General features: G+C 41.0%; 1 protein-coding gene and 1 long non-coding RNA gene across 5 annotated transcripts in view; one reads left to right on the top strand and one right to left on the bottom strand.

Annotated features, from left to right (window-relative positions):
* DNAH12 (dynein axonemal heavy chain 12) overlaps window positions 1-26,661 on the top strand; it is a 323,986-nt gene that overhangs the window by 157,915 nt on the left and 139,410 nt on the right. For all 4 annotated transcript variants that reach the window (XM_085863781.1, XM_085863779.1, XM_085863780.1 and 1 more), the window contains exons 21-38: window positions 1,604-1,886; window positions 3,033-3,152; window positions 3,598-3,754; window positions 4,749-4,921; window positions 5,063-5,215; window positions 7,231-7,470; window positions 7,554-7,675; window positions 9,940-10,063; window positions 10,224-10,343; window positions 10,786-10,895; window positions 11,010-11,193; window positions 11,409-11,549; window positions 13,097-13,180; window positions 16,290-16,478; window positions 18,137-18,256; window positions 20,955-21,143; window positions 22,607-22,758; window positions 24,831-24,969. In XM_085863781.1, the coding sequence (XP_085719907.1) occupies window positions 1,604-1,886; window positions 3,033-3,152; window positions 3,598-3,754; window positions 4,749-4,921; window positions 5,063-5,215; window positions 7,231-7,470; window positions 7,554-7,675; window positions 9,940-10,063; window positions 10,224-10,343; window positions 10,786-10,895; window positions 11,010-11,193; window positions 11,409-11,549; window positions 13,097-13,180; window positions 16,290-16,478; window positions 18,137-18,256; window positions 20,955-21,143; window positions 22,607-22,758; window positions 24,831-24,969 (2,800 nt within the window). The remainder of the gene's footprint in view (window positions 1-1,603; window positions 1,887-3,032; window positions 3,153-3,597; window positions 3,755-4,748; window positions 4,922-5,062; window positions 5,216-7,230; window positions 7,471-7,553; window positions 7,676-9,939; window positions 10,064-10,223; window positions 10,344-10,785; window positions 10,896-11,009; window positions 11,194-11,408; window positions 11,550-13,096; window positions 13,181-16,289; window positions 16,479-18,136; window positions 18,257-20,954; window positions 21,144-22,606; window positions 22,759-24,830; window positions 24,970-26,661) is intronic.
* On the bottom strand, window positions 20,576-25,855 carry LOC147008884 (uncharacterized). Its single transcript, XR_015053200.1, has 3 exons — window positions 25,649-25,855; window positions 20,945-21,075; window positions 20,576-20,706 (listed from the first exon to the last, which is right to left on the bottom strand). It is a non-coding gene; the product is annotated as an uncharacterized LOC147008884 (long non-coding RNA).

Here is a 26,661-nt window from a genome sequence, read left to right as displayed (position 1 = left end):
GGCCAACGATGCTCCCACTTCTACACCTGCACCACCAAAACGGAGACGCACAATGCAAAAGAACTTGGAACAGTTTGTACTTTTGGAGACTACAGGACAAAACAACGACAATGACAAGACGGAACTGCAGAGGGTTTTTTTACAGCTCAATTGACACTGTGCTTGGAGAGATCGCTCAGCCCTTCAGTGAACGCAACACAACTCGCCCGTTCACTCGCTGCCTTGAATCCTGAAAATGGCACGTTTTTGGATCCCCACTTGCTCCAGCACATCATGACATTAACAAAGTCAACCATCAGTGAAACAGAGTGTGTGGTTGCAAAGCAGTTTATTCACTCACAGACAGAAAAGCAACCAAACGAGAGATGAACAACACAAAAACTCTCAACATACCACAAAACGCTGGAAGCCATGCCAAGTGTAGTGACTGCTATGAGACTTGGACTAACATTTGGTGCATCCACTGCCATGTGTGAAAACTCATTCTCAACATTGAGGAATGTCTTCACTGACCATCGACGGTCCATGCGCAATGCACGCAAGGCACAACTGGTACAGCTGGCCTTCGAGAGAGACCTCACGTAAATGCCTAAATGAATGGAAGGAGAAGGTCCTCAGAAGATTCCACACCAAGACGCGTCGCCTGCAGCTCTTCTGGCAGCGAGTACAGTGGTATAAAAACTATACGAGGAGTTCAGATTGTGTGTGTGACTGCTGGTGATGCGTGTGTGGTTGTGGTTGCAGTGTGGTTGTGGTCAGCACCTGCCGTGGTCGGCTGCTTTGTACTTCTGATGTTTAAGTTAAATGTTGTGTTTGGTGCTTTGCATATCCCATATCTAGTGCTTTGTGCATAACCTTACCCCTGTGTAATTGACTGCTTTAAATGCGGACCTTGTGGTATCTTCAGGCTAGTCGTATTTGCTGTTGATAGTTTAACGTGATGATCGCAGGTCATAGCCGACTGTATCTTATTTCAAAGTGCACTGATTCTGGTGCCAACCTCCCTGTTTAGTCATTGTATCTCTGGTATATTAATTTTCTAATGCCAATTCTTCACAACACCTTGTATAAGTGCACCTGAATTGGTGCCAATTGTCTAATCATTGAATATTTGCATTGTGAATGTGCCAGTTTGTTGCGGCTCTCCTGCATTCGAATAATTTTAGGCCAAAAACATCGGAACATATTAAATTTAGCTGAGATCAATTTGGTTAGTATGCGACGGCAACCTCAGTATAGATGTGTCAATGCTGCATGAATACAATAGTATACCGGGCTATCAAAAATATTAAATATAATAATTGTGCCCCCCCATCCAGTTCATATGCCCCCCTTAATACTGAGCCCTGGCTACGGGCCTGGGGTACCGATTGTTAGTCAGGACACGCAAGGTTATACACTGTTAGGGTGGGGGGAAGAGGGGGGTGAGGGGTGTAAGTGTAATCTTTCTTCACCTCTCTTGACAGTGGTTCCTTTCCCCCACCTTCTTCTGGTTGTCTTTTCATTCATTTTATGGGATTGGGTAGAGGGGTTTGTTTTGGATTGTTCAAAGTGTCTTTTCAAAACCATCAATTGATGAAGAAAATGTTTTGCATTTTGTCAGGTTCTTCTTCCTGTCAAATGATGAGATGCTGGAGATATTGGCAGAGACAAAGGACCCTCTCCGAGTGCAACCACACCTCAAAAAGTGCTTTGAGGGCATTGCACGACTTGAATTCCTGTCAAATATGGACATCAAGGCAATATTGAGCAGTGAGGGAGAACGTGTGGAACTCATTCAGCCCATTTCAACGAGTGAAGCACATGGAGCCGTGGAGAAATGGCTCCTGCAGGTTGAGGAGGGCATGTTGAGCAGCGTAAGGAACGTCATCGCAAGAGCCAGGCTGGTGTGTGCACCACAGATGTTCTTGGGCTAAGAATTGTGGAGGGGAATGGCTGCACATGCATTCTCTCAATACCCTACTTAAGAACTGTCTCAATAACACAAATGGTGCCTTTCACGCTTGTGCTGTGTGTGCACTTTCAGGGACTCACTTCCTCTAATCGGGCAACTTTTCGCCTGCCGTTGTTCGGGCAAAATCCGTAATTGAAGTCGTCTTTTAAACGCAATTTTCAGTATTCAACCGAAAGAGTCAAACTAGGGTCTACTTCAATAATGGAGAACCTTAATTGTTATGTTCTTGGATGTAAATTGGACTCACGAAATTATGGGGGATATGAGAAATATCTATGGATGAGAGGCGTCACATTCCGACAATTTCCTGTTGATACCAGCGAGCGGCTGCAGTGGATAAAGACAGTACGATGGCCCGATGACTGGCGGCCTACCCACAACTCGAAGGCGTGCACCTGTCACTTTGTTGCACTAAATACGGATGGAAGTGGGAAGAAAACTTTTGTCTGGGAAGTATATAAATCCTGAACTACTCCCGTGGAATAGTTGGCATCTCATAGATGAACCGCCACAAGTTAAACGTATGTACTCCTAATAAATTTCAAGCCAGCAAAACGTAGCACAACGATCTGGTCAACTTGCTGAATAACAAGTGAACTTTCATAATGCTTCGCTGCTGGCTAAGTCGATCAACGCCAATGCGAGATCACTCTCATGCTGCTTTGATGGTGCCGGTGATGGGGAGGGATCGTTGTATCTCCATGACTTGCCAGAGGCTGAAGAAGTTGATTAGGAGCAGCCAACAAATCATCAGACGATTAGAGATTGGAAAATTTACCATATTATTTTTGTCATTGTGTGTGGTAACTTTCCTTTCTATAATCAATGTAGGCGTATCATACGACATTGAACAAAGATCTTGAAGACGAATTTGCACAATACATTCAAAACGTATAGACCTACATATCAATCGTTACCTCGCATTCACAATATATTATGCCCCAATGACCATTTTTACAAAGGGTTTCTGCACATGCAAGAGGATGCATTGTGGGGCGATCGCCTTATTTTGAAAGCCCCTTTTTGACCCCCCCTCCCCGATAATCATTTCCTATTTTGCTTTTTAACCCCTTTTCAGGCTTATACTCAGAGACCACGCAAGGATTGGGTACGGGAATGGCCAGGCCAGGTGGTAATCTGTGTTTCTCAGATGTACTGGACCACAGAGGTGCAAGATGCCATCAGATTGGGTCAAAATGTGAGTTTCTCTCCAATGATTATTTTCTTTTCCATTATGTTTTGCAATTAACTATGTAACCCTTTCAATTAGGTTCAATAGGTAAGGAGTTGAAAGATTTGTTTTTGAAGATGTTCCACTGAGTAATGATCATTCATTTTTGCTAATCTATTGTGGATTAAACATTTAATTAAATGGACAAAATCCTTGACATGATTTCCCTAAATATAATTGGGAACGTTGTCAATAGCACATACTGCATTTTCCAAAGGGTGTTTTTTATTTTTATTTTTTATTTTTTTTACCAACAGCATTATAGCCACAAACTCTTCACCTCCACAAACAGAGGCTGCTAACATCACCTTACAAGAACGACACACACCGTCTCAGCCAATAGGGGCCATCTGTGATTAAATTGCATCACATGACATGTCTGATGCAAGACTGTTCAATTTTTGTCTTCCAGGGTTTGAGGGATTATCATCTCAAGCTCCAAGAACAACTGAACAGCATAGTGGAGTTAGTTCGGGGGAAGTTGTCCAAGCAAACTCGCATTACCCTCAGAGCTCTGGTTACGATCGATGTCCATGCCAGAGATGTGGTTTGGGAGATGGTGGAAAAGGGTATGCACGCTGGTTTTACGTCCTATTACCCCCCCCCCCCCCCCCCGCCATCGAAGGTGGAGGGAGGTTATGCTTTCACCCCTGTTTGCCTGTTTGTTTGTATGTTTGTCTGTGAGCAGGATATCTCAGAGTTGTGGATGGATTCTGACTTTGTGGACAGGTTGGGTGTGTGACATAGACAAATTGATTCTATTTTTGTGAAAGTCCTGATCCGGATAACAGAATTTTAAAAGTAATTCTTCACCATTAAGAGATAGGACCAAAACGATATATAGTGCAATATCTCAAAAAGTTATGGACAGGTTGTGACGATCCGGATACGAGAATTTTTTAAAAGTGATTCTTCACCATTGAGGGATGGGACCAAAATCTATATATAGTACAGCACTATATCTCAAAACGGTATGGACAGATTCAGATGAAACTTGGTGGGTGAGTTGGGTCGGTGACAATAACAAGCTGATTCGATTTTGGTTAAGGTCCGGATGTAGATCGGGCCTATCAGTGGGTTTCACAACGTAAACTGTTCAGCCTGGCAGAGGTTTGTGCTCTACCGAGTGCCGTTCTTGTTGATAAATTGGAATTAACATAATGTGCATGGACATGTAATATTATAATGGGTATAAATTCCCCCTTAATATTCATACGATGTCATTGTTTCGTTATAAAATATCTATACCAAGCTGCTTGTAGATCCAGCAGAAGATGTTAACTCTTCTGAGGATTATATAATAAACCAGAGCCTCAGCACACAAGGACTTACCATTTTTATGAACAACACAGATAGGTGGCCACATGCTCTCCTTCCAAGTTGTCTGGTTCCAAGTTTAGTTATTGAGGGGAGTGGACCCAAACCTATCTGCCACTCTCATGCAGTGCCAGCAGGGTTTTGATCCGGCCTTTATCCGCAAATATGGACTGAACCATAGAAATAACACATGAAGTTTATTCTGTGCTCTCAGCTAGTGGGGTCTCTTCCCCTTGTGCATGGCAGAGGTCTCCAGTGACATGGACTTCAATTGGCTGGCACAGTTGCGATATTACTGGGAGAAAGAACAGGTCAGAGTGCATGTAATCAACTGTGATGTAAAGTATGCATACGAGTACCTCGGGAACTCACCTCGCCTGGTGATCACCCCACTCACCGACAGGTGTTACCGCACACTGGTGAGCACTTTTTTCTTTTCTTTTTAAAATCTGTGCTTCAGCCTCTTTGTGTCCTACATCAGAAAGATCATTTCCATGATGCTGACTTATTGGGTATTCTTTTAATCATTTAATGACATGATTAATAAACATGTCACGTAGGTCGGGGCATTCTTCCTAAACCTTGGTGGTGCTCCGGAGGGACCAGCGGGAACAGGGAAAACCGAGACAACCAAAGATCTTGCCAAGGCTCTCGCTGTTCAATGTGTGGTCTTCAACTGTTCTGATGGTCTGGACTACCTTGCCATGAGTAAGGTAAGTGAACCAAAAGTGTCTTTTTCCTGTTTGAATTCATTCTTCGCCTTGAATAAGTTAATCCACTGATGATGTTAATGCTATGTAGGAGTTGGAAATGATAATTAGGAGTTGTAATTGATATTCAGGAGTCTTTACAAGCATTCCTCTTTTTTTCTTTCTCTCTCATTTATATCATTTGCTTATTTTTTGCCAGTGTAGGATTGCCTGACATGATGGTGTTGATGTCGTGCACTTCTTTTTTGAGCTGTTTAGCCTGGATTTGATTACCGACCAGACTATGCAATCTTTCAGATTGGTGATTTATAGTCACCAATTCTCATCTGAATTATTGACCTCCTGATTCCATCACAACGTGTGCTGTGCCTCAAGTGCACTTTGAGCAGGATGTCCCATCTACTAGCATTAGTTGATAGATGTTATAGATCCCATGGTGTCTTTCACGAAAGGTAGGCGAGTTATCGGTGACAAATTATAGATTCTAAATCAACAAAGTAGAGAGTTAATATAACACCTTATCCCATGCAGTCTTGAGATAAAGGACATGGGAAGGGTCTTTTCAACTCTCGCTTTGTGTTTCCGAGCATGATCTCTATTTCCTACAAGCCACGATTTTGTTTGAATCTCAATATTCTATTCCCCAATACTGAGAGCATGAGCGGCAAATTTGACTGGTCGAGATGGTGTAATGTTTTGTCCAAGTACTGCTAAACTGGAGGATTTTGTAAGCGCCAACAAGGTGATTTGTGTTCTTCAGTGTTCAAGTATATAATTCATTTGAAATAAATGATAAGTTTTAAAGGCTCGAGAAAAAAAAAACATATTTTTAAAGTTTACCGTCATTGATCAACCCTCTTTTTTAACACAATCCCTAAAAACAGGAAGTTTCCTGTTTGGAATGATTTTCAATTTTTCTTTTTTACTGCCAAACAGGTAGAGAGACTTCATCTTCTTCGTTTGTATGCAACACAAGGCTGCGGGGTAGCATCATTGGCTGAGGGTGTGGCTGTGCCGCTGATTCAATATCCTCTGCTGTTTAGTGCAGGAATTTATATTTGATCAGGGTGCCGGCGATAGCTCACCCACTCTTCGCAAAGGACACCATGGGATCATTAATGTCCACCAACGAATGCCAGCAGATGGGATGCCCATTTGACGTCCATCCGAGGGATGGCACACACATTGATGAATCACCATGCTTGTGAAACAACTGGATGACAGTTTATAACCGGGTCAGGATTCTAACCCAGGCTAGACGGCTTATAGGTGAGTGTGCGCACCTATAGGCCATCCTGTCAGACAGATTAAAACAATTACCCTACTTATCTGTGCGCATGCACGATCAGGACGAGATTCTGTAGATTTTGGCAAAATTCAGAGCCAAAATATTGTTAAACTGCAGGTTCGTGTTCCAATTCATGTTTCTGATTCGTGTTCTATAGTGTTCAAAATATTACTTTGAATTGGAATAAAGTATTTCCTCGATCATAGATTGCAGTCTGTCAGACAGACAGAGGGAATCTATTGTTAAACCCCGCTTTGTGCTTCGTGCATGGGGGTAATAATAAATTCCTGCCTTAGTCGACTTTGATCGAACATCAGGCATGACCAGCCAGTTCATGAAAGACTTGGGCCAAGGTAGTCCCCCGGCCGACCCCATAAAAAGGTGAGAAAAAGAGGAGCCACTAAGGAGGTAGGAGAAGTCAGTGTCGGTGTAGGATTGTGTGCTTTGCACTCCTTTGGGTTCATTTTCCCCAGCACATCTTTAGAGCTGCATACTGTATTCCAGATATGGATTTAGTTTGAAATAGTGCTGTGCAAGCATAATTTTCTCCTGACACTGTTTTATGATCACTTATGCTGATCTACTCTGTATCGGAGTCAGTGTGGATGCAATTGCACGTTTTGAGCTGTTCTGTGCATTGCTTTTGAGATTTAATCATTACCTCGGCAAGTGAACAAAGATGCAATTGCTACATGGTGCATTTATTTTGGTGCAATTTTGCATGATGCAGTTCTTCAAAGGCCTTGCCTCTTCGGGTGCTTGGGCCTGCTTTGACGAGTTCAACCGCATTGAGTTGGAGGTACTCTCTGTGGTAGCCCAACAGATTCTGTGTATTCAGAGAGCAATCCAGAGCAACATGGAGGTCTTCCTTTTCGAGGGCACAGAGTTACGGCTCAATCCTAACTGCTTTGTGGCCATCACCATGAATCCAGGCTATGCAGGACGTTCTGAGCTTCCTGACAACCTCAAGGTATGTCAACATAGAGGTGATGATTGCTTCTTTTCCCAGCCTGGTTTATATTTGCACTGATGGGCATGAACTGATCCCTACAGGTGCTGTTCAGAACTGTCGCAATGATGGTTCCAAACTATGCCCTCATTGCCGAGGTGTCTCTCTACTCAAATGGATTTCTCAATGCGAAGCCTCTCTCTATCAAGATTGTCATGACATACAGGTACAGCATTGCCAGAACTCGTACTGCATGCCCATGTAATATTAAGGCAGTCTCTGGCTCCAAAATATATTGCAACTGGACTTTAAAAACATTTTTCATTATCAATATTACCAGCAAAAGTACCTGTCCCCAGAGACAGGAAAAATTAAATTTATTATGTCAATTTAAATTATTTCATGGACTCTAAAAAGTTTAATTGTGTTACACTAAAAAAATCCAGCCTTTTCAATTTCAGACCAATTGGTCGCCCTATTTGCCAAAAATTGCGTTACAGTATTGGTTACTTTGGTCTCAATTTGAGGCCACGGCCATCCAGCATGTTACTTCCTGCACAAAGCTGTATCTGTACCGCGTAGTGGGAGACGGGGTTGTGCGTGTGCGTGTGTGTGTGTGTGTGTGTCCATGCCACAACTTTTTAACATCTGAGCTTTTGTGATCAAATCTTTAACAAACCTTTATTGTGAGAATATTAGAGTACACAAATGAAGAAGTAAAAAAAGACTTAAAATATCATAGCCCCCATTGTTTCAGTAATTTTGCTGTTTGAAGTTAAAGGGCCAGCCCATATTTATGTACAACTAAAATGGCCGACAGTCTACCAGTCGGCCATCTTTGATCAGATCTCAAAATAAAGCGAGGTGCATGTGTATGCCATCATGTACTGTACTTGTTCCAAGTTTGAACAAAATCACACCATGCATGTGTGAGATGGTTGGGGACATATTTAAGAAACAAAATGGCCACCAGTCGACCATCTTGGATCTAGTCTCAATAATAATTGACGTGCTCATGTCAGCCATCATTCTTTATCTGTGTGTCAAGTTTGAACATCATCAGTGAATGCATGTCCGAGAAATGGTTGAGGACGTGTTCAACATCGGGTTTTTACAACTAAAACAGCTGCCAGTCGGCCATCTTGGATCTAATCTCGAAAAAAATGACGTATGTATGTAAGCCATCATTTTTATATGCCTGATATATATATATATATATATATATATATATATATATATATATATATATATATATATATATATATATATATATATATATATATATATATATATATATCGGGGCGTATTATGTGATACCGGTCGTCCGTCTGTTCGTCCGTTCCTGTCCGCACTCTAACTCCCAAAGTTTTCAACTTTCACGTTTCATATTTGGTACACAGGTACAGACTGTGGAGACGGTGTGTCGCGACATAAGTTCGTCATCTAAAGTGGTTGCCATGGCAACCAGGATGCTGTTTTCCATGTTGTAGCACAATTCTGTATATACCTTCTTGTTCGGGCGTATATTGTGCTCACTTGCGCTCTTGTTTATTTTTGTGCTAGGTTTAGACAATATCAGTAAATACATGTCCAATAAACGTTTGAGGACCTTTTCGATACCGGGTGTTTTTTCCCAACTAAAATGGCCACCAGTCCACCAGTCGGCGATCTTTGATGAGATCCCAAAATAAAGCGAGGTGCATGTGTATGCCATCATGTGCTATGCTTGTGCCGCCAAGTTTGAACAAAATCGGAGCATGCATGTCTGAGAAATGGTTGGGGACACATTCAAGTCACAAAATGGCCACCAGTCGGCCACCTTAAATCTGATCTCGAAAAAAATGACACGCTTCTGTAAGCCTTCATTCATTATCTATGTGCCAAGTTTGAACAATATCTGTAAATTCATGTTCGAGAAATGGTTGAGGACGTGATCGACACCAGGTTTTTTTTTATCAACGAAAATGGCCGCAAGTCGGCAATCTTTGATCGAATCGCGATACAAAATGATGTGCTTATGTATACCATCATTTGTTGTATTTGTTTCAAGTACATATGAAATAGGTCCATACATGTCCGAGATATGGTTGTGGATGCACGCACGGACACGAAAATCGAGACAAAATCCGTCAGGCCCCGTTTCATACCAAGTCCAACGGTGCTAATAAAATGTACAAATGTAAAATTTTCTAGATGTTGTTTTCATCAAGTTTTATTTGAGTACAAAGTGGATATGGATGGGCTTTTCATTTTTGGATACTTTATTCTTGCTTCTGCAAATATTGGGGTATTTTCACCCCTTTCCCAAAAACCTCGTACATACTGTATGTCTCTTCCCTCCCCTTCTCAAGTGCTATCTTGTCCCATCACTGTCCATGAGTATCTGCGTATTTACAGTATAGACAAAGATGTGGTTTGTCCGGACGTCTTTCATGCGTGTTTGGTTGAACCCCGACTATGTTTGAGACATATCCTGTGTTGAACTTGCAGGCTGTGTTCGGAGCAACTCTCCTCACAGTTTCACTATGATTATGGCATGCGTGCTGTAAAAGCTGTACTGGTGGCGGCAGGAAACCTCAAGCTGAAGTTTCCAAACGAAAACGAGGACATCTTGGTGGAAAACTTGTCTTTTCTATCCCTGCTCACCATTTGGCCATTCACCCGATCCCAAACACATTAAAGCATGCTAATTTCTATGAAGTCTATTTTCTTTAAATCCCACTAATTGTAACAAGCCTTTGACTTTCTAACATGCCATTTTGTGCTTGTTTCAGTTACTTCGATCCATTAAAGACGTGAATGAGCCGAAGTTTTTGTCTCATGACATTCCTCTATTTCATGGCATCACGAGTGACCTGTTCCCGGGTGTGCATCTCCCCGAAGCAGATTACACTGTACGTACAGCAACGCACTCACGAACCACGTTGGTTTGTTTTGGTTTAAGACGATCTGAAATCTCATGTTATCATGTTTATTTGTAGGAATTTTGTTCTGCATTAGATAGTTATGTGCAATTAACTATTATGGAAGACAATGGCGTAATGGAGCAAGCTTCACCCAAACACGAATGTTAAGCCTTTTAAATTATCTTTCACATTCTCACTTTCTCTGGTGGGGTTGTGGTTCATCAGAAATAAACTGCTTATATCCATACATGTGCTTTAGAGGCCATTAATTTGATCTGGAACATCAATATAATAAATGTGGGGTATTTTAAAAATATTCTATCTGTTCCCCCTGATACTTGAGAAAGATGTCAGCCTCAAAAGATCAGGTTTATATTTGCTGAGTGTCATCACAATTGAATGAATCCTTGTATTGATTATCTTTCTGCAGAGTTTCTTGGAAGCCACCCGTGAGTGCTGTGCTCAGCACAACATCCAACCAGTGCCAATATTTCTTGAGAAACTCATCCAAACATATGAGATGATGACAGTACGACACGGGTAAGAAATGTGATGGATTTATGATGCACCAATGACGCTCATTCCTTCATGTTCTCCATCCAGCACCTTGATATATGTATATATGTGCCCTTTTCCCCCCATCTTGATGCCAAGCTTCATGTTGGTTGGTGAACCATTTTCTGGGAAGACCAAGGTCCTTCACGTTCTTGCTGATACGTTGACACTGCTCAATGAAAGAGGACACTCTGAAGAGCAGAAAGTAATCTATCGAACGGTTAACCCCAAGGCCATCACCATGGGCCAACTCTTTGGGCAATTTGACCCTGTCTCTCATGAGGTATGCTCTCATCAGCATCCTTCGTCTCAGTCATGTAGTCTCTGAGCTTGATGAATGAAGTGGTTGGTTATTCATTCATTAATGTGTTTTGACCTCATTCAATCAAAAATATTCACAATGTATGTCGATCATTAATGGAGTGAATTAATTACTTTTCCATGTATATTGCATTCATTGTTGTTATGTGAATGAAATAATGATCTACGTGTGCACAGTGGACTGACGGTATTGTTGCGAACACTTTTCGAGAGTTTGCATTGGCTGAAACGCCAGACAGGAAGTGGGTGGTGTTTGATGGGCCAATCGACACGCTGTGGATTGAGAGCATGAACACCGTGCTGGATGACAACAAGAAGGTTCATATCCTTTTTTTTGCAGATATGTTTCCATGTGTAAAAGTGGTGAAGTGATCAGCGAATTTTCAATCTCTCTCTCTCCCTCTCTCCCTCTCTCTCCCTCTCTCTCCCTCTCTCTCCCCCTCTCTCTCTTTCTCTCTCTCTCTCTCTCTCTCTCGCTCTCTCTCTCTCTCTCTCTCTCTCTCTCTCTCTCTCTCTCTCTCTCTCTCTCTCTCGTCATAACCAGAACGGCAATTGGTAGTGCGCATATCTCCATCAGGCTGAACATTTTACAGTTTGTATACGACTGTAGGCCGGATCTGCATTTTGACCTGAGCCAAAATCTAATCAACTTTGAGTCAACTCCGTCAATAACCTTTTGAGATATCATGCTATATATCATTTTTGCCCCTTTATCTTAATGGAGAAAAATCGCTTGAAGAATTCTCAGATTTTAGGATCTGGATTGGATCTTCACCAAAATCCAATTGATTCATCTTGTCACACACCCAACCTGTCCATCAGGTGTCATCTGAATCCATCCATAACTTTTTGAAATATCTTGCTCGCAGACAGACAGACAGACAGACAGACAGACAGACAAATGAAAAATCACTCATAGAACGACACTTGGCAAAACAGAACAAAGTAGAACAGCACTCGGTAGAGCGCATACCTCCGCCAGGCTGATCAGTTTACGTTTTGTATTCCACTGATAGACTGGATCTGAACCAAAATTGAATCGATTTGTTTTTGTCACTGAAGCAACTCATCCACCTTGTTTTGTCATAACTCGTGCACAACCTTTTGAGATATCATGATATATGGTATGTCGTTTTTGACCCTATCACTCAATTTTAGAAATTAGGCCTGTGTTGACCTTTTAACCTCAAAAATAATTGGTGGTTGAATTCATTGACCTGATATGCAAATGTGGTTCAAATTTCAAGTCAATCGGATGAAAATTGAGGATTTTGGAAATTCAACCTAAGTTGTTGACCTTTTGGCCTATGTTAACCTCAAAAATAATTGGTTACTGAATTCAGTGAGACGATGTGAAAATCCGATTCAAATTTCAAGCCAATCAGATGAAAATTGTCAATTTTAGAAATCTGGCCAATGTTGTCCTCGCAAAACGTTGTCGCTTGACCGTCACAAGGACGGTGCCAACAAATCTTCGAAAGTTTCAGAATGATTGGCTGAGCGGTTTGAGCCGTAGGCGAGCGGACAGACAGACGGACAAATAAACTAACCAAACAGATCAACTTATGTACTTGTAAAAAAAATTTTCTTCCCTGTAACAAACAAAACAAACAAACAAACAAACCAAACAAATCAACATACTTTGACAATTTTTTTTTTTTTTGCCAAGTAACAAACAGGGTTGAGCACATCACCTCCGTCCACCTTCGATGGCGGAGGTAAAGATGCCCAATATTCATTTGACAATAAATTAATTTTATTCTGCTTAGAAATTTCTCCTTTTTATCAATTTTAAATGTAATGTTCATCACAAAACAGCATCTGATCAAATACAAATTTCCATTTTCATGCCTGGGTCATTTCAGCTTTGCCTCATGAGTGGGGAGATTATCCAGATGTCTCCCGAAATGAGCCTCATTTTTGAGGCGATGGACCTCTCGCAGGCCTCGGTGAGTTTGGGTTCAGCTGATGTTTTGTGACACGATATATATTAGTCTTTGTGCATGATTCCCATGTTGGTTTGTTCATCCTTTTACTCATCTTTTTTGTGATATCTGACCAGTATTTGTATGGCTTTTTCATTTGTCATTAATTTTGTAGTCGTGAGGGTTGGGTTCAGGCTGTTGTAAAGGTGTGCCTGAAACTTGCTTTACCACTCTCGAGTGAAGCATTCGTTCTTAAACTCTTTTAATATACAGTTTCTATTGTGCAGTACTTACAATAATTAATCAGTCATTGTTTCTGCATGCGTGCCATCATTCGCCTTGCACCACTGAATTTGTCGCCAAGTCCTCTTTGACATCTTGTGTAGCTTTTGTGGAGTGACCTGAAATAGGCCACGACTGCAGCGCGTATTTCTTTAAACGTCCTATACCGGTTTGTTGACACTTTCCCTTTGATTAAGCGACACAAATATTGTCTGGAGTCGTTAGATCTGGACTATGTGGTGGCCACGGTAGAGGAGTTGGTGATGTTGGTGAGCTGGTGATGCAATTACTTGGCCTGTGTGTGCCCTTTCATGCATCCAAACACAAGCAACCAACCGCTCTTAAACACTAACAACTTGTGTCCGCCATGCTGTCTAACTTCCGACGAGTCAGTGTTTGTATATCACAGTGGGGGAGGGAGGTGAGTGAAATTTAGAAAGATTAAAATAGAAAATGTTGCCTTATTTATCCCTACATAATAAGTGATGACACCTAATAATCAAATCCATTTCTGGTATATGTTCCCATTCCGTCCCCTCCCTTACCTCAAATGGCCGCACTGCTGATACTGCACGTGAAAAGGCTGAATGCAAAAACTCGGTGTTTGCATCTAAATCATGTGTCCAAAACCCATCGCTTTCCGTACCCACCTTACCCATTCACACCCAACTGTGTCCTGTGTCCTTTTCGTCTGACAAAGTGGAGAGCTTGCTGTCAAACCTCGACTCAGATTCTGCAACCAGTCCAGACGGCATCAGCCCACGTGTCCTAAAAACCTGCTCCTCTGCTCTTGCTCACCCTCTCTCTGTTCTATTCACCCTCTCATTTGCTCAAAGTCATCTGCCATCTGCTTGGAAATCAGCAAACATTACTGCCCTGCATAAAAAAGGTGCAAAAGCAGATTCCTGCAACTTCAGAACAATCAGCCTTCTCCCAATCATCAGTAAGGTGTGGGGATGACTCCTGTCTTACCTCATGCAACCAAGCGGGGTTACATGGAGCCAAATATTGTGAGGGGGTGGGGGGTTGGGGGAGATGAGGGGTTGGGTGATGGAGTGCCAGTGATGTCAGAAGCATGTGGTGTGAGTGTATATGGAGCTCCATGATACCTCAGTGACTTCACCATGCTCTTGGCTCATGGGCCACTCGACTCCGGCCCTGGCACGAGACTCGCTCCTGCAGCTCATACCCCAGCGCATCCGAGTCTAGCGTGACCCGCACTCCGGCAGACAATCTCTCAAACAGGTGGTCTGAGATGTACTCGTGCCCCTGGTGCATCGACAACAGCCCCTGGGGCATCAACAGCCATCAGGCCATCAACAACAGCATCCCTATATAGTATCAACAAACAGCCACAAACCGAGCCAGGTCCTGGCCTTTAATATGCACCATGCCAGGTGTGGCTTCGAAGGCGCAACCTTTACATGAGTATCTTTCCCATACCATTGGTGTGTGTCCGATGGGGGCTGTGGAAAATCTCCATGTCATTGAGCTTGACGGTCACAGATGCCCGTGCCCCTCCCCTTTTTGCACGGGTGCAGCGAGGGTACACCTCCGCTTCCTCCCTTGCTTGCAAACATTCCTTTGTAGTGTGTATGTGTGTGTGTGTGTGTGTGTGTGTGTGTGTGTGTGTGTGTGTGTGTGTGTGTGTGTGTGTGTGTGTGTGTGTGTGTGTGTGTGTGTTTGAAAAGCATTGTCTCATGTGACAAATGTAGGAGCACAGGGAAGGAAGAATGTGGGAAGATAATTTGACCGGTCCAGAGGATTAATTTTCTATGGTGAGGGACAGATGAACAGATGGTTAATTGTGAATCATAAAAGAATTAGTGGATCAAATGGTGAGGGAGATTGATACATACGTACTGAAGGACGAGCATAAACCGACTGCGGAATTGAAAGAAAGACCGGCGGGATGAAGGAGGGGTTGTTGGTTTGAGGTTTGGTGAAGTGGATTGTTGGTGGATTGAGGAGATTAAAAACAGGTAGAGAAGGGGAAGATCACACCAGGGATACACAGACTAACGTCAATGCATTTCCCCCCTCAAATCCCTGGACACAGGGAAAGGATATACTTGCACACAAACTAAGAAATAACTCATTCAAGAGAATCCGACATGTACATTTCCCAAACTGTAACAATATAATCCCATCAACTGTTTCAGTTATTATCTTGCCAAAACAAAGTTTTTGCATGATATGTTAGTCAGCTTGTATGTTTTTTTTTGTCTGTAATCACGTATAAAAAATTCTGCAGAGCACAGTTACCATTGGAAATTTTTGTAACTTCGCATACCAGAGGCCTATAGAGGTCCCTTTCAGCGCATACAATTTTGAAGGTCAAAGGTCAAGGTCACTTTGTCGCAAATCAGGGGAGTCGACGAAACCCTTATTTTTTGAGTAATTTTGATCGGATCGTCTTCAAACTTCATGGGAATATAGTTTATGGTCTGGCGCTCAGCTGATTAATTTTTGGTGGCGATTGGCCTTGACCTTCATGGTTAGCGCTCTAGGTCAAACATATTTGACCCCAAGGTCAAATTTTCAAGTTTTAGGAACCATATCGTGTAGTACCTCAAATTGAACACCTCGATGAGTGCTTTCTAGATATGTCAAGCTTGAGACATTATGACGTCATTTGGTGACGTTATGAGGCAAACGCATATTTTTCATGGTTACTCTGTAGAAAAATTCTCATCGGAATCTCTCGTAGGCAGATATTCCTCAAGGAGTCGCTCCTAGTGGATAGCAGCTCTGTTCACCTCAGTGTGACCATAAAGAAGTTTATTTTATGCATTTGCCGCTGTGCCTTCTTGAGGCTATGATTCTTGTTGGCTGTCTTCACGAACCCAAGCCTGCCACAGTGAGCCGCTGTGGTATGATCTACATGGAGCCATCTCAGCTCAGCTGGGAGCCTCTCGTGGAGTCCTGGCTTAATTCCTTGCCAGAGCAGCTGCAGCAGGACGCTTCACGCACCCTCTTGCTCGATCTCTTCCACTGGCTTGTTCCACCGGCATTGCAGTTTATTCGCAAACGGTGCAAGGTACTTTTCCCTTCCCCCTCCTCCTTATGAAATGCCTGGAAGCAAACATTGTTTCACCCAGTGTAACTTTCACTAAAATAATCACATTTGATTGCAATACTTTTAAAGTGTGACTGACATAGAATATGGCATTATGCAATTGCTATTTTTTATGCCAAGGTATATCCAAAGGTTTTGCTGAAAAGCAATGTAGTAACAAATTGAGGTTTACTTCGGCCAAGGCCGAGCGAAGTGAGGTCGAAGCCGTTTATTCCTGATATGTGAAATACCCTGCAACCCATGACTACAGAGAACAGACTTTTTGGAACGCTGGCTGCATTTTCCATCCAATCATCAAGTAACTTTGTCAAATAATTTGCATAATAGGCACTCCTATGTTTAAAGTGTTGTGTCAATCGCTCAAGTGGTTGTGGAGAAAGCAAATTTAAAGGCGAATAAAGGTGAAAAAAATGAGGGCAGAAGAAAAAACAAACAAGGGCCTCGTCCGACGTTTCACAACATTGTCAAGGATGGTCGTGGACACCTATTACTATTATAAACAAGGAAATGAAAGAATGAATTCGGAATATCAACCAAAAATGGCCTAATTCAGACCTCAAAGCATCTTTAGATGAAGAAGGCTTGCAGATGTAGCATGATAAAAGGTGGGTAATGATATTGTACAGCTCGACCAAATGTTTAGAGACATTATTTGCTGCATAATATATTTTGATTTTAAGTATAATGTGAGTAAAATGCCAAGCTCAATCTTCTAAATGATGGATCTAAATGATTTAAATGCACGATAGCATTTAAAAAAACGGAATGTATCTTCATTTTTCAAACATTTTTTTTTGGCAATTACAAAACCATTAGGCAAAATAGCAACATTAGGCAGAGTCCGGGACCTCCAAAGGACCCGCAGGCAGCCACAGAAGTGTTAGAATATAGTAGCAATGGTAGATTCGTGGGTATCATGTCAGGTTGCACAATCAATTGTTTATCTTGTGTGCCGATGCACACTGGCACAATCTTTACAGAGTCTAGTGTTCCATTATATCTTTAACTTACTGCCACCGGCAAGGTTGATTCATATACACTCAGCTTATGAGTCACACTTTACTCGAGCACTCTTTATTTGAAAATACCTCGATAAAACTCTTGAAAGAACAAGATTCTTTTCCAAACATTTATGAAAGGTTTGAAATGTCAAAACACTTCTCAGCAAAGCATTTGTAGAAAATTACTGAATATAGAATGACATTTGTGAAATATTTTTCAACTTTGCTGCATGAACTTCTCGCACAAATTTAAGTCAGTACTGCATTATTTGAAAATGTGCACAAGGAGTATATCCTTGATGAGATGAGTTCCGCAAGTGATCCTGTGGCAATTCAGTTGGTGCATTGTCAAGCTTTACCACTCATACACTCGTGAAAACTTACGACAGAGTGAGTGCATGAATCAGATAAAATAATCCAAGCTTCTCATCAATGGAGCTTTAAATAAAGTTCACTTTTGCAATTGCACACAAATAGCGATCGTAATATAAATTGCATCCATGGTGATGTCAGTCGCCCTTTAAAACGGAAAGCTGAGTAAATTTCCAGTGTGGCTAAAGACTCGTTTGTAAAAGTTCATAGTTGTGCGATGTACCTAACATTGATGTTCTTTTGCAGGAACTCATACCAACGTTGAACAGTAACTTGGTGACGTCTTTCACAAGGCTGTTTGACATGCTTCTCATCGACGAGCTTCAGCAACTAGAGGAAGTCAAGCATCTCCGAGTTTGGATAATGGTTGGATGTGATAATAACCCATGCGATTGAAAATATAATAATCGATGTGGACCTTATTTACGTACTCGCAGAAAAGCCCGTCAAAATGACAGGGCGACCTTTCCGTATTTTCACACAACTCAGCCTTGAAAAGTCGGGCTAAAACCGGAATTACAAAAAAAAACAACTAAATAACAACCTTCATTTATTATACAAATGGCTCATCCCTTTATTTAGGCAGTGTTCGACAACAGACTGCTGCCGCGATCGCTCCCGGAAATAATAAAAAGATATCCCCGGGGTACCGACATGAAGCAAAAACATGCGTACTGCTTATGTGCATATATAATACATCATGGTTATATAGCTAGGATAATTCAAATTCCACTGGTCTGAAACCAGATGCTTGAAGCCTGAGGCCGAATGTGCCTTCACAAAATGGCAGCGTATGATGATGATTATTTTTTCAAGTTATATTTGTGGGTGGAGTCGGGCCAGATGTCCAACCAATGGGGCCAAGGCAGTCCATCCAAACATTCAAACATAAAAACGATCCAGTATATGTGTTTATATATATATATATATATATATATATATATATATATGTATATATATATATATGTATATATATATATATATATATGTATATATATATATATATGTGTATGTATATATATATGTGTATGTATATATATATATGTGTATGTATATATATATATATATATGTGTATATGTATATATATATATATATGTGTATATGTATATATATATATATATATATGTGTATATGTATATATATATATATATATATATATATATATATATATATATATATATATATATATATATATATATATATTCCATATTAAGAGCATTTCCTGAGCATGCCATTGGATAATATATTTGTTGTGATAGCGAAAAGTAATAAATTATGTTGATAATATGTTCCACAGACCATTTGTCTTCACAACTATTTTTCTGAATCAAAATTGGTTAATATAATGTTATTGTTATTGTATTTTTAAGAAGGTGCACTGAATATATCTTAGTAAACATCTTGAAGAAAACCTCCATACATTATGGAGATTAAATTTGTGTATTGTACACATCTTGCTGGTCAGCCTTTAGCAACCAGGCTCAGTCCGTTGTAAATACTGGAAACCACTCGGAAAGAACTCGGGTTCTACTCTGTAAAGAGGTAAATGACAGTAAAGATTATGGAGATGGAGTTAGCAAATTTTAATTTTGGTGTCAATGGCGCACCACCTCTGTTGTCACAGCTGAAGGAAACATTTCCTCACCTCTCATTGTATTCAGAAAATATTTCCATCTCTATTCTAATACTGCCACCCATTCTGCAAGGTCTGCCTGCCATTCATGAAAAAGTTTCGAACACTATTCCTGAGAAAGTCTACTCTGATCAGAGGAAAGAGAAGCCACAACTATGTTGCAAGATCTACAGTACAGCGATACGCCACATCCAGCACAATAATTTGCCACTTTCAGTCATGAAAATGGAAGCTATAATTTAGGTTTAAATATAGGGCATGCTTTATTCATTTACAAATCAACTCTTTGGCTGCTTCTTTGACATATGCATTGGGTTTGCACAGCAGGAAGCACATGCTCATTAAAATTCATGTGGCGATGGCCATGATGGGAAACATATTTGAGTCACCATGACTGCTGAAGGGTGATATATATATATATATATATATATATATATATATATATATATATATATATATATATATATATATATATATATATATATATATATCTCTATATATCTATATATCTATATATCTATATATCTATATATCTATATCTCTATATCTCTATATCTCTATATCTCTATATCTCTATATCTCTATATCTCTATATCTCTATATCTCTATATCTCTATATCTCTATCTCTCCCCCTATTCACAGGGATACGTTCCTGGAAAATGCTGCGAATGTCAAATCCACAAATGGCGCGGCATTGTTTCAATGGGAAAAAGGGGGATAGGTTCCTGGCGGTTCGTGATTCATGAGGGAAAACCAAAAATAACATGAAAAACCACGAAAATGCGGAAAAATACCACGAATACACGGAGCACAGGGCCGTGAATGTTGAAGCAGGTCGCATTTTATCAACTGCTAATACACGGGGTCCGCGAATAGCGAATCTGTGAACAGCGAGGTCTGACAGGTCAGGTCAGGTCAGGTATGGGAGCATGTGCCAGAACAGCGCCTCGCTGCATCCACTTTCCGCCGGTACTCCAGGGGCCTCCATCTGGCCTTCCCCCAGGCAGATGCCAGGCCCATCCCCATCTCCCTGAGATGCTGGTCAACCTGCTGCAACCACGAGGCACGTGGTCGGCCCATTGGCCTCCTCCACTTACGAGAATACCTCGCTGAGAGAATCTGGTGAGCATGATCAGCGTCAGGAAAACGAGCCACATGTCCATACAGCCGCAACTTTTATCCTGAAAAATAGACCGTAGTGAACACACAGTCGTGTTAAAAGATTGGCCTTTAAAACCTTTCTTAAATCGTCCTTTTGAAGGGGGACAGACATCACACAAACAAATACTCAAACACACATTGTGTTTTATATGGTAGATAGTTTGTTCTCGTTTTAAAGTCAAACTGCATATTTCCCTTAAGCCTGATTTTCTCAACCCCAGTTTGTACGAGTATGTCTTACTCCCTCCCCTCCCTCACCTTTCTCTAGGCTGGGTTTGCCTTTGCTCTGGTATGGTCTCTTGGGGCCTTGTGTGACTTTGAGAGTCGAGTGAAGTTTGATGCCTTCCTGCGAGATGCGTTGACAGGGAAGTCATCTGAATGCCCCATCCCTGAAAGCGTGGGAAAATGGGAATGTCCATTTGATGATAAAGGGCTTGTGTATGACTACATGTATGAAGTGAGTATGACAGTACATATGCTTGTCTTCAGCACTTACTTTCTAGTATTCGTCATACATGTTTGGGGATGTGTATTGTGTAAGTTGTCACAACAATTGGGCATCTGAATATTTGTTCCTGGCCCGGGTTTGAATTGCACATCATACTTAATAATTGCGATCTAGTCTGCTGACAGCGACCCATATTATGAGCTCCCATTGGACTTGGTCCGAAATGGGGGCTTATGGATTTGATCTCGATTTTCATGTTTGTGCATCCGTGCATGTGTGCGTGTGTCCGCAATCTTATCTTGGACATGTGTGGACCAATTTTATTTGTACTTGGCACAAAGACAACACATGATGGTATACATAAGCACATCCTTTTGTTTCACGATATGATTAAAGATGACCGACTGGCGGCCATTTTAGTTGTTAAAAAACCCGATGTTGAGCACGTCCTCAACCATTTCTCGGACATGCATTTACTGATGTTGTTCAAACTTGGCACTAATGAATGATGCCTTATATATGCACATCGTTTTTTTTATGAGATCAGATCCAAGATAGCCAACTGACAGCCATTTTGTTACTTAAATGTGTCCCCAACCATTTCTCAAACATGCACAGTCCGTCCGATTTTGTTCAAACTTGGCACAAGCATAGTACATGATGGCATATACGTACACCTCACTTTATTTTGTAAGCCTGGTGTTGGCTTTGTGGTTACGGTGGCTGGCTTATGATCTTAGGTTCCTGAGTTTGAGTCCTGTTGGCTGCTGGATTAACACTAGGTGGGGTTGACTCAGCCTGTCATCTTTCCAAGGTCAGTGAAACGAGGACCAGTGTACTCGTAAAGGGGCACAGCATCAGCAGCACAGCCGCTCTTCCTATAAATGAGAGCTACCCTGGCAGCCAAGTTGCCACATGCAAGAACAGAACTTTATTTTGCGATCTGATCAAAGATGGCCGATCTTTGATCTGGCAAAGATAGACTTTCGATCTTTGGTCTTTGATCAAAGATAGACTGGCAGCCATTTTAGTTGTAAAACAACCAGGTATCAAACACGTCCAAAACAATTTATTGGACATGCATTTACCAATGTTGTTCAAACTTGGTGCACAGATAATGAATGATGGCTTACATAAGGATTTTGGGGAAAACACCATTTTGTTTCGACATGAGATCCAAGATGGCCGACTGGTGGCCATTTTGTAACTTAAAAGTGTCCCCAACCACTTCTCGGACATGCATAGTCCGATTTTGTTCAAACATGGCACAAGCAAAGCACACGATGGCATACACTTGCACTTAACTTTGTTTTGTGATCTGATCAAAGATGGCCGACTGGTGGACTGGCAGCCATTTTAGTTGTAAATAAATATGGGCTAGCCGTTGAACTCCTTTCAACAAAATTACTGAAACAACAGGGGCTATGACATTTTATGTCATTTTTCCTTGTTTTATTTCATTTCGCTGCTAGCTGAAAGCTCGTGGACATTGGGTCCACTGGAAGGAATCTATCAAGAACCTGAACTTTGGTGATCAAAACACAAAGGTACAGGATATGATTGTACCAACCATCGATACAGCCAGATATACATACCTCATGGACCTCTGCATTCAACATGGCAGGTAAGTTTGATATTTTCATATGATTATTACTAAGTATGTAATGACAAAAGCTGATTATCCGAATGTAGGTAATTTGGTCACGGGAAACTTGGTCACGGTAAAACGGTCACAAGGTAATTTGGTCACGGTAAAACGGTCACGAGGTAATTTGGTCACAGTAATTCAGTCACGAGGTAATTTGGTCACAGTAATTCGGTCACGGTAATCTTCTTCTTCTTCTTCTTCTTTCGGCTGCTCCCGTTAGGGGTCGCCACAGCGGATCATCCGTCTGATCTGCATAGTGATTTGGCACATGTTTTACGCCGGATGCCCTTCCTGACGCAACCCTGGTCGCCTCTTACGACACAGGGATATGGTACACCTATTTTAACCGGGGTATACACCGGCCCAGTACACTGGTACTCACTTCGCCGACCTCGGAAGGATGACAGGCTGAGTCAACCCCCTGGTGTATTAATTCAGTGGCCCAACGGGGCTTGAACTCAGTACCTTTTGGATCCCAAGCCGCTGCCCTAATCACTGCGCCAACACCAGGATAATAATTCGGTCACGGTAATATGGTCACGGTATTATTATTATTATTATTATTATTATTATTATTATTATTATTATTATTATTATTTTTATTATTATTCACTGCATTTAAGGCCAGTAATAAACATTTTCATTTCATGGCCGGCAAATCTTGTTGGCATAATGACGTATTGACCAAGTTCACTGACTACTATAATGGAATCAGAATTTAAAAGTTGAGAGAGACAGAATCGATTCCATTATAGTAGTCAGTAAACTTGGTCAATACGTCATTATGCCAACAAGATTCGCCGGCCATGGAATGAAAAGGTTTATTACTGCTCTTGGGCCTTACTGGCCTTAAATGCAGTGAATAAATAATAATAATAATAATAATACCGTGACCGAATTACTGTGACCAAATTACCTTGTGACCGTTTTACCGTGACCAAGTTTCCTGTGACCAAATTACCGCGCCCCGTTCATCCAGTTGGACTACATTAAAAAATCTGTTTATTACCAGCGACTTTGCTGAAAAGTTGTTTTTAATATCTTGTTTTTAATTTTCTGCATATTTTTTTAGCTCACCTGGAACATAGTTCAGGTGAGATGGTGCATCATCCTGTCTGTTACTCAGTCCATCCATCCATAAACACTTGCAACGTCTTCTTCAAAACTGCTGATGGGATTGTGACCAAACTTGTCTCAAGTTTGGTGTGGAGGGTACCATGAACAAAACTCAAGTTTGTTCATGGTACCCTCCCCCTACCCCCCCCCACCCCACTCCCACCTATAAGTAGATCATCGTAAGGTTTACCGGCCCCAAAAGTACTTGAATTTCAATCTAGTTTAGCCGCCATTTTGGATTTTAGGGAAACCTTTAACAATCTTCTCTCAAACAGCTTAACCAATCAATGTAAAACTTTAAATGTGTGATCAACTACTGATGGAAATATAGTTTGTTAACAATATGGCTGCCACAATGGCAGCCATATTTGAACAGAGGAAAACCTTTAAAAATCCTCTTCTTTGAAACTGCTCAACTGATTGATGCAAAATTTTAAATTTGTGATCAACTTCCCATGGGAAACATTAATTGTTAACAATGATAACATCATTCACATGATATTTGAGCCTGATGATGGATTTTCTTTGTGTGTTGCGAAAATATAATCGGTTATGAGATGCGCTGGTGTTGGTGTTCAGTGCACCCAAAGGTTTCATCAGGGTTTTGGGGAAATAGCCCCCAGGGAAACAAGATTATGAGAATTATTTAAATGGGAATACAAGATGCATGGGTTTCGCCTTCTTGGAGTTCCCTTCTGAGCACACGGCTCATTATACTGGAATGCTTGATGAAACTCCATAATCTGTGTTGGAATGTCCATTCTCTCTTAATGTCCTTGTGATTCATGTGAAGGTGCACTGGTATCTCCTAAAAGTTTTCTTACCACTTGTAATATATATGTACACGTAAAGCTTTGCAATGGGCCTTATTAAGCAGTTGCAGTAAAGTAAAAGCATGCAATGGTCTTTTTCTTTATCTTGTATACCTGCAGGCCCTTGCTGTTTGTGGGACCCACTGGCACAGGAAAGTCCATCAATGTGAAAGACAAACTCTTGAACCACTTGGACAAAGACAAGTTCTTTCCTACGTTTGTAAACTTCTCAGCACAAACTGGTGCCAATCAGACGCAGGTGATATTGCATCTTCATGTCACAGTCTCAAAATAATTAATTCATAAACTAATACATTCACCATGAATTACTTGTTATGGTGGCTTCGCATTTGTCATTTCACTTTTATTGGTCTTTACGACTAAGTCCGGGTTTGCTCTTACTTATTTACCTCTGCCACCGAAGGTGGACGGAGCTTATGTTTTCACTCCTGTTTGTCTGTTTGTCTGTGAGCAGGGTATCTCAAAAGGTTATGGATGGATTCAGACAAAGTTGGTGGATTGGTTTGGTCTTTGACAAGGCCAAATTGATTAGACATTGGTGAAGATCCGAATCTGGATCCGGATACGAGAATGAAAAAAATGTTTTTTGCGCAATTCTTCACTATTGAGAGATGGGGCCAAAAACTATATCAAACATGATATCTCATAAAGTTATGGACAAGTTATGACAAAACTTCATGGATGAGTTGGGTGTGTGACAAAAACAAGCTGATTATATTTTGGTTGAGGTCTGGATGCAGATTCGGACTATCATTGGGATACAAAATGTAACAATCAGACTATCATCCAACTCCGACACTCTCTTCAATCCCATCCCTCCCTACAGGCCTTCAAAACAGCTGTTCACCACCATCTGATATCTTCCACCATCCAAAATCTTGATCTTTTCAACCCTCATTAATCCACCCCAAACTCACCTCCTTCAAATTCCCTGTTTTCTTTCCTGAAAGTCCCTGTAGTGTCCATCTTGTTCACTCCATGTACCCCACCCCATCCCTCTCCCTTCTACAGATCTCCTATCGTCTCTGTTCCCCACTGTTTTGTGCTTCCTTCCCCCACTCCTCGTCTCCTGCCTTGTTTATACATATGTTCTGTGTGTTAGTTCTTCCACAAGCCTCAACATGATGCACAATAAAAAACAAAAAAAAACTGTTCAGCCAGGTGGAAGTATGTGCTCTACCAAGTGTCATTGCAATTATTACTTACATTAACAGAGTAGATCTAGTTACTTTTTGGTTGGATCCACCTTTTTCTTAAAAAAAAACAAAAAAAACATATATATATATATATACATATATATATATATATATATATATATATATATATATATATATATATATATATATATATATATATATATATATATATACATACATACATACAGGGTGTCCCAAAAAAATGTACTTGCTCTTTAAATGATAATAAATGCGTTGTTTATTGACTTAGAAACAAGATTAATAGTTAAATGGATAAATGCATGTTTAAGGCCCGGTCACACCTTGACGTTTTAGCCAGCGATGGCAACGTATTAAAATGTATGTAAAACGCTGGCTTACGTTGAACTTTTGATGTTTTTTTTTTAAGATTCGGACGTATTCATAGCGACTTTGTCTTATGTATAACGCATTGGTAACAGACACAGAACGTTTCGTTGTGTTATAGATAACTTATACCAACGAATGCTGAACCTGTTGTCGGCCTACACAACCGATGCCCAACGATAGTCTAACTTAGGCATAGCGCATTGCACGCATCGCCGACGATGTCATGACGTAGCCTATTAAAAGGCTGACGCACAACGATTCGAATCATAACTGCCGTAGAAATGGAAGTGACAACATCGCGGTCACACCCTGGCGATCTTGCCAGCGTATGCCGACCTAAGAAAAATGTGTCTAAAACGTTGGGCACGTCAAATACGGTATGAGTA

The sequence above is a fragment of the Eptatretus burgeri genome, chromosome 18 (genome assembly GCF_056783735.1).
Source record: "Eptatretus burgeri isolate ZD-2024b chromosome 18, Ebu_testis_v1, whole genome shotgun sequence".
In the NCBI taxonomy this organism is placed as follows: domain Eukaryota; kingdom Metazoa; phylum Chordata; class Myxini; order Myxiniformes; family Myxinidae; genus Eptatretus; species Eptatretus burgeri.
The sequence above is the reverse complement of the archived record's forward strand: the minus strand, read 5'-3'. Positions and strand labels throughout refer to the sequence as shown.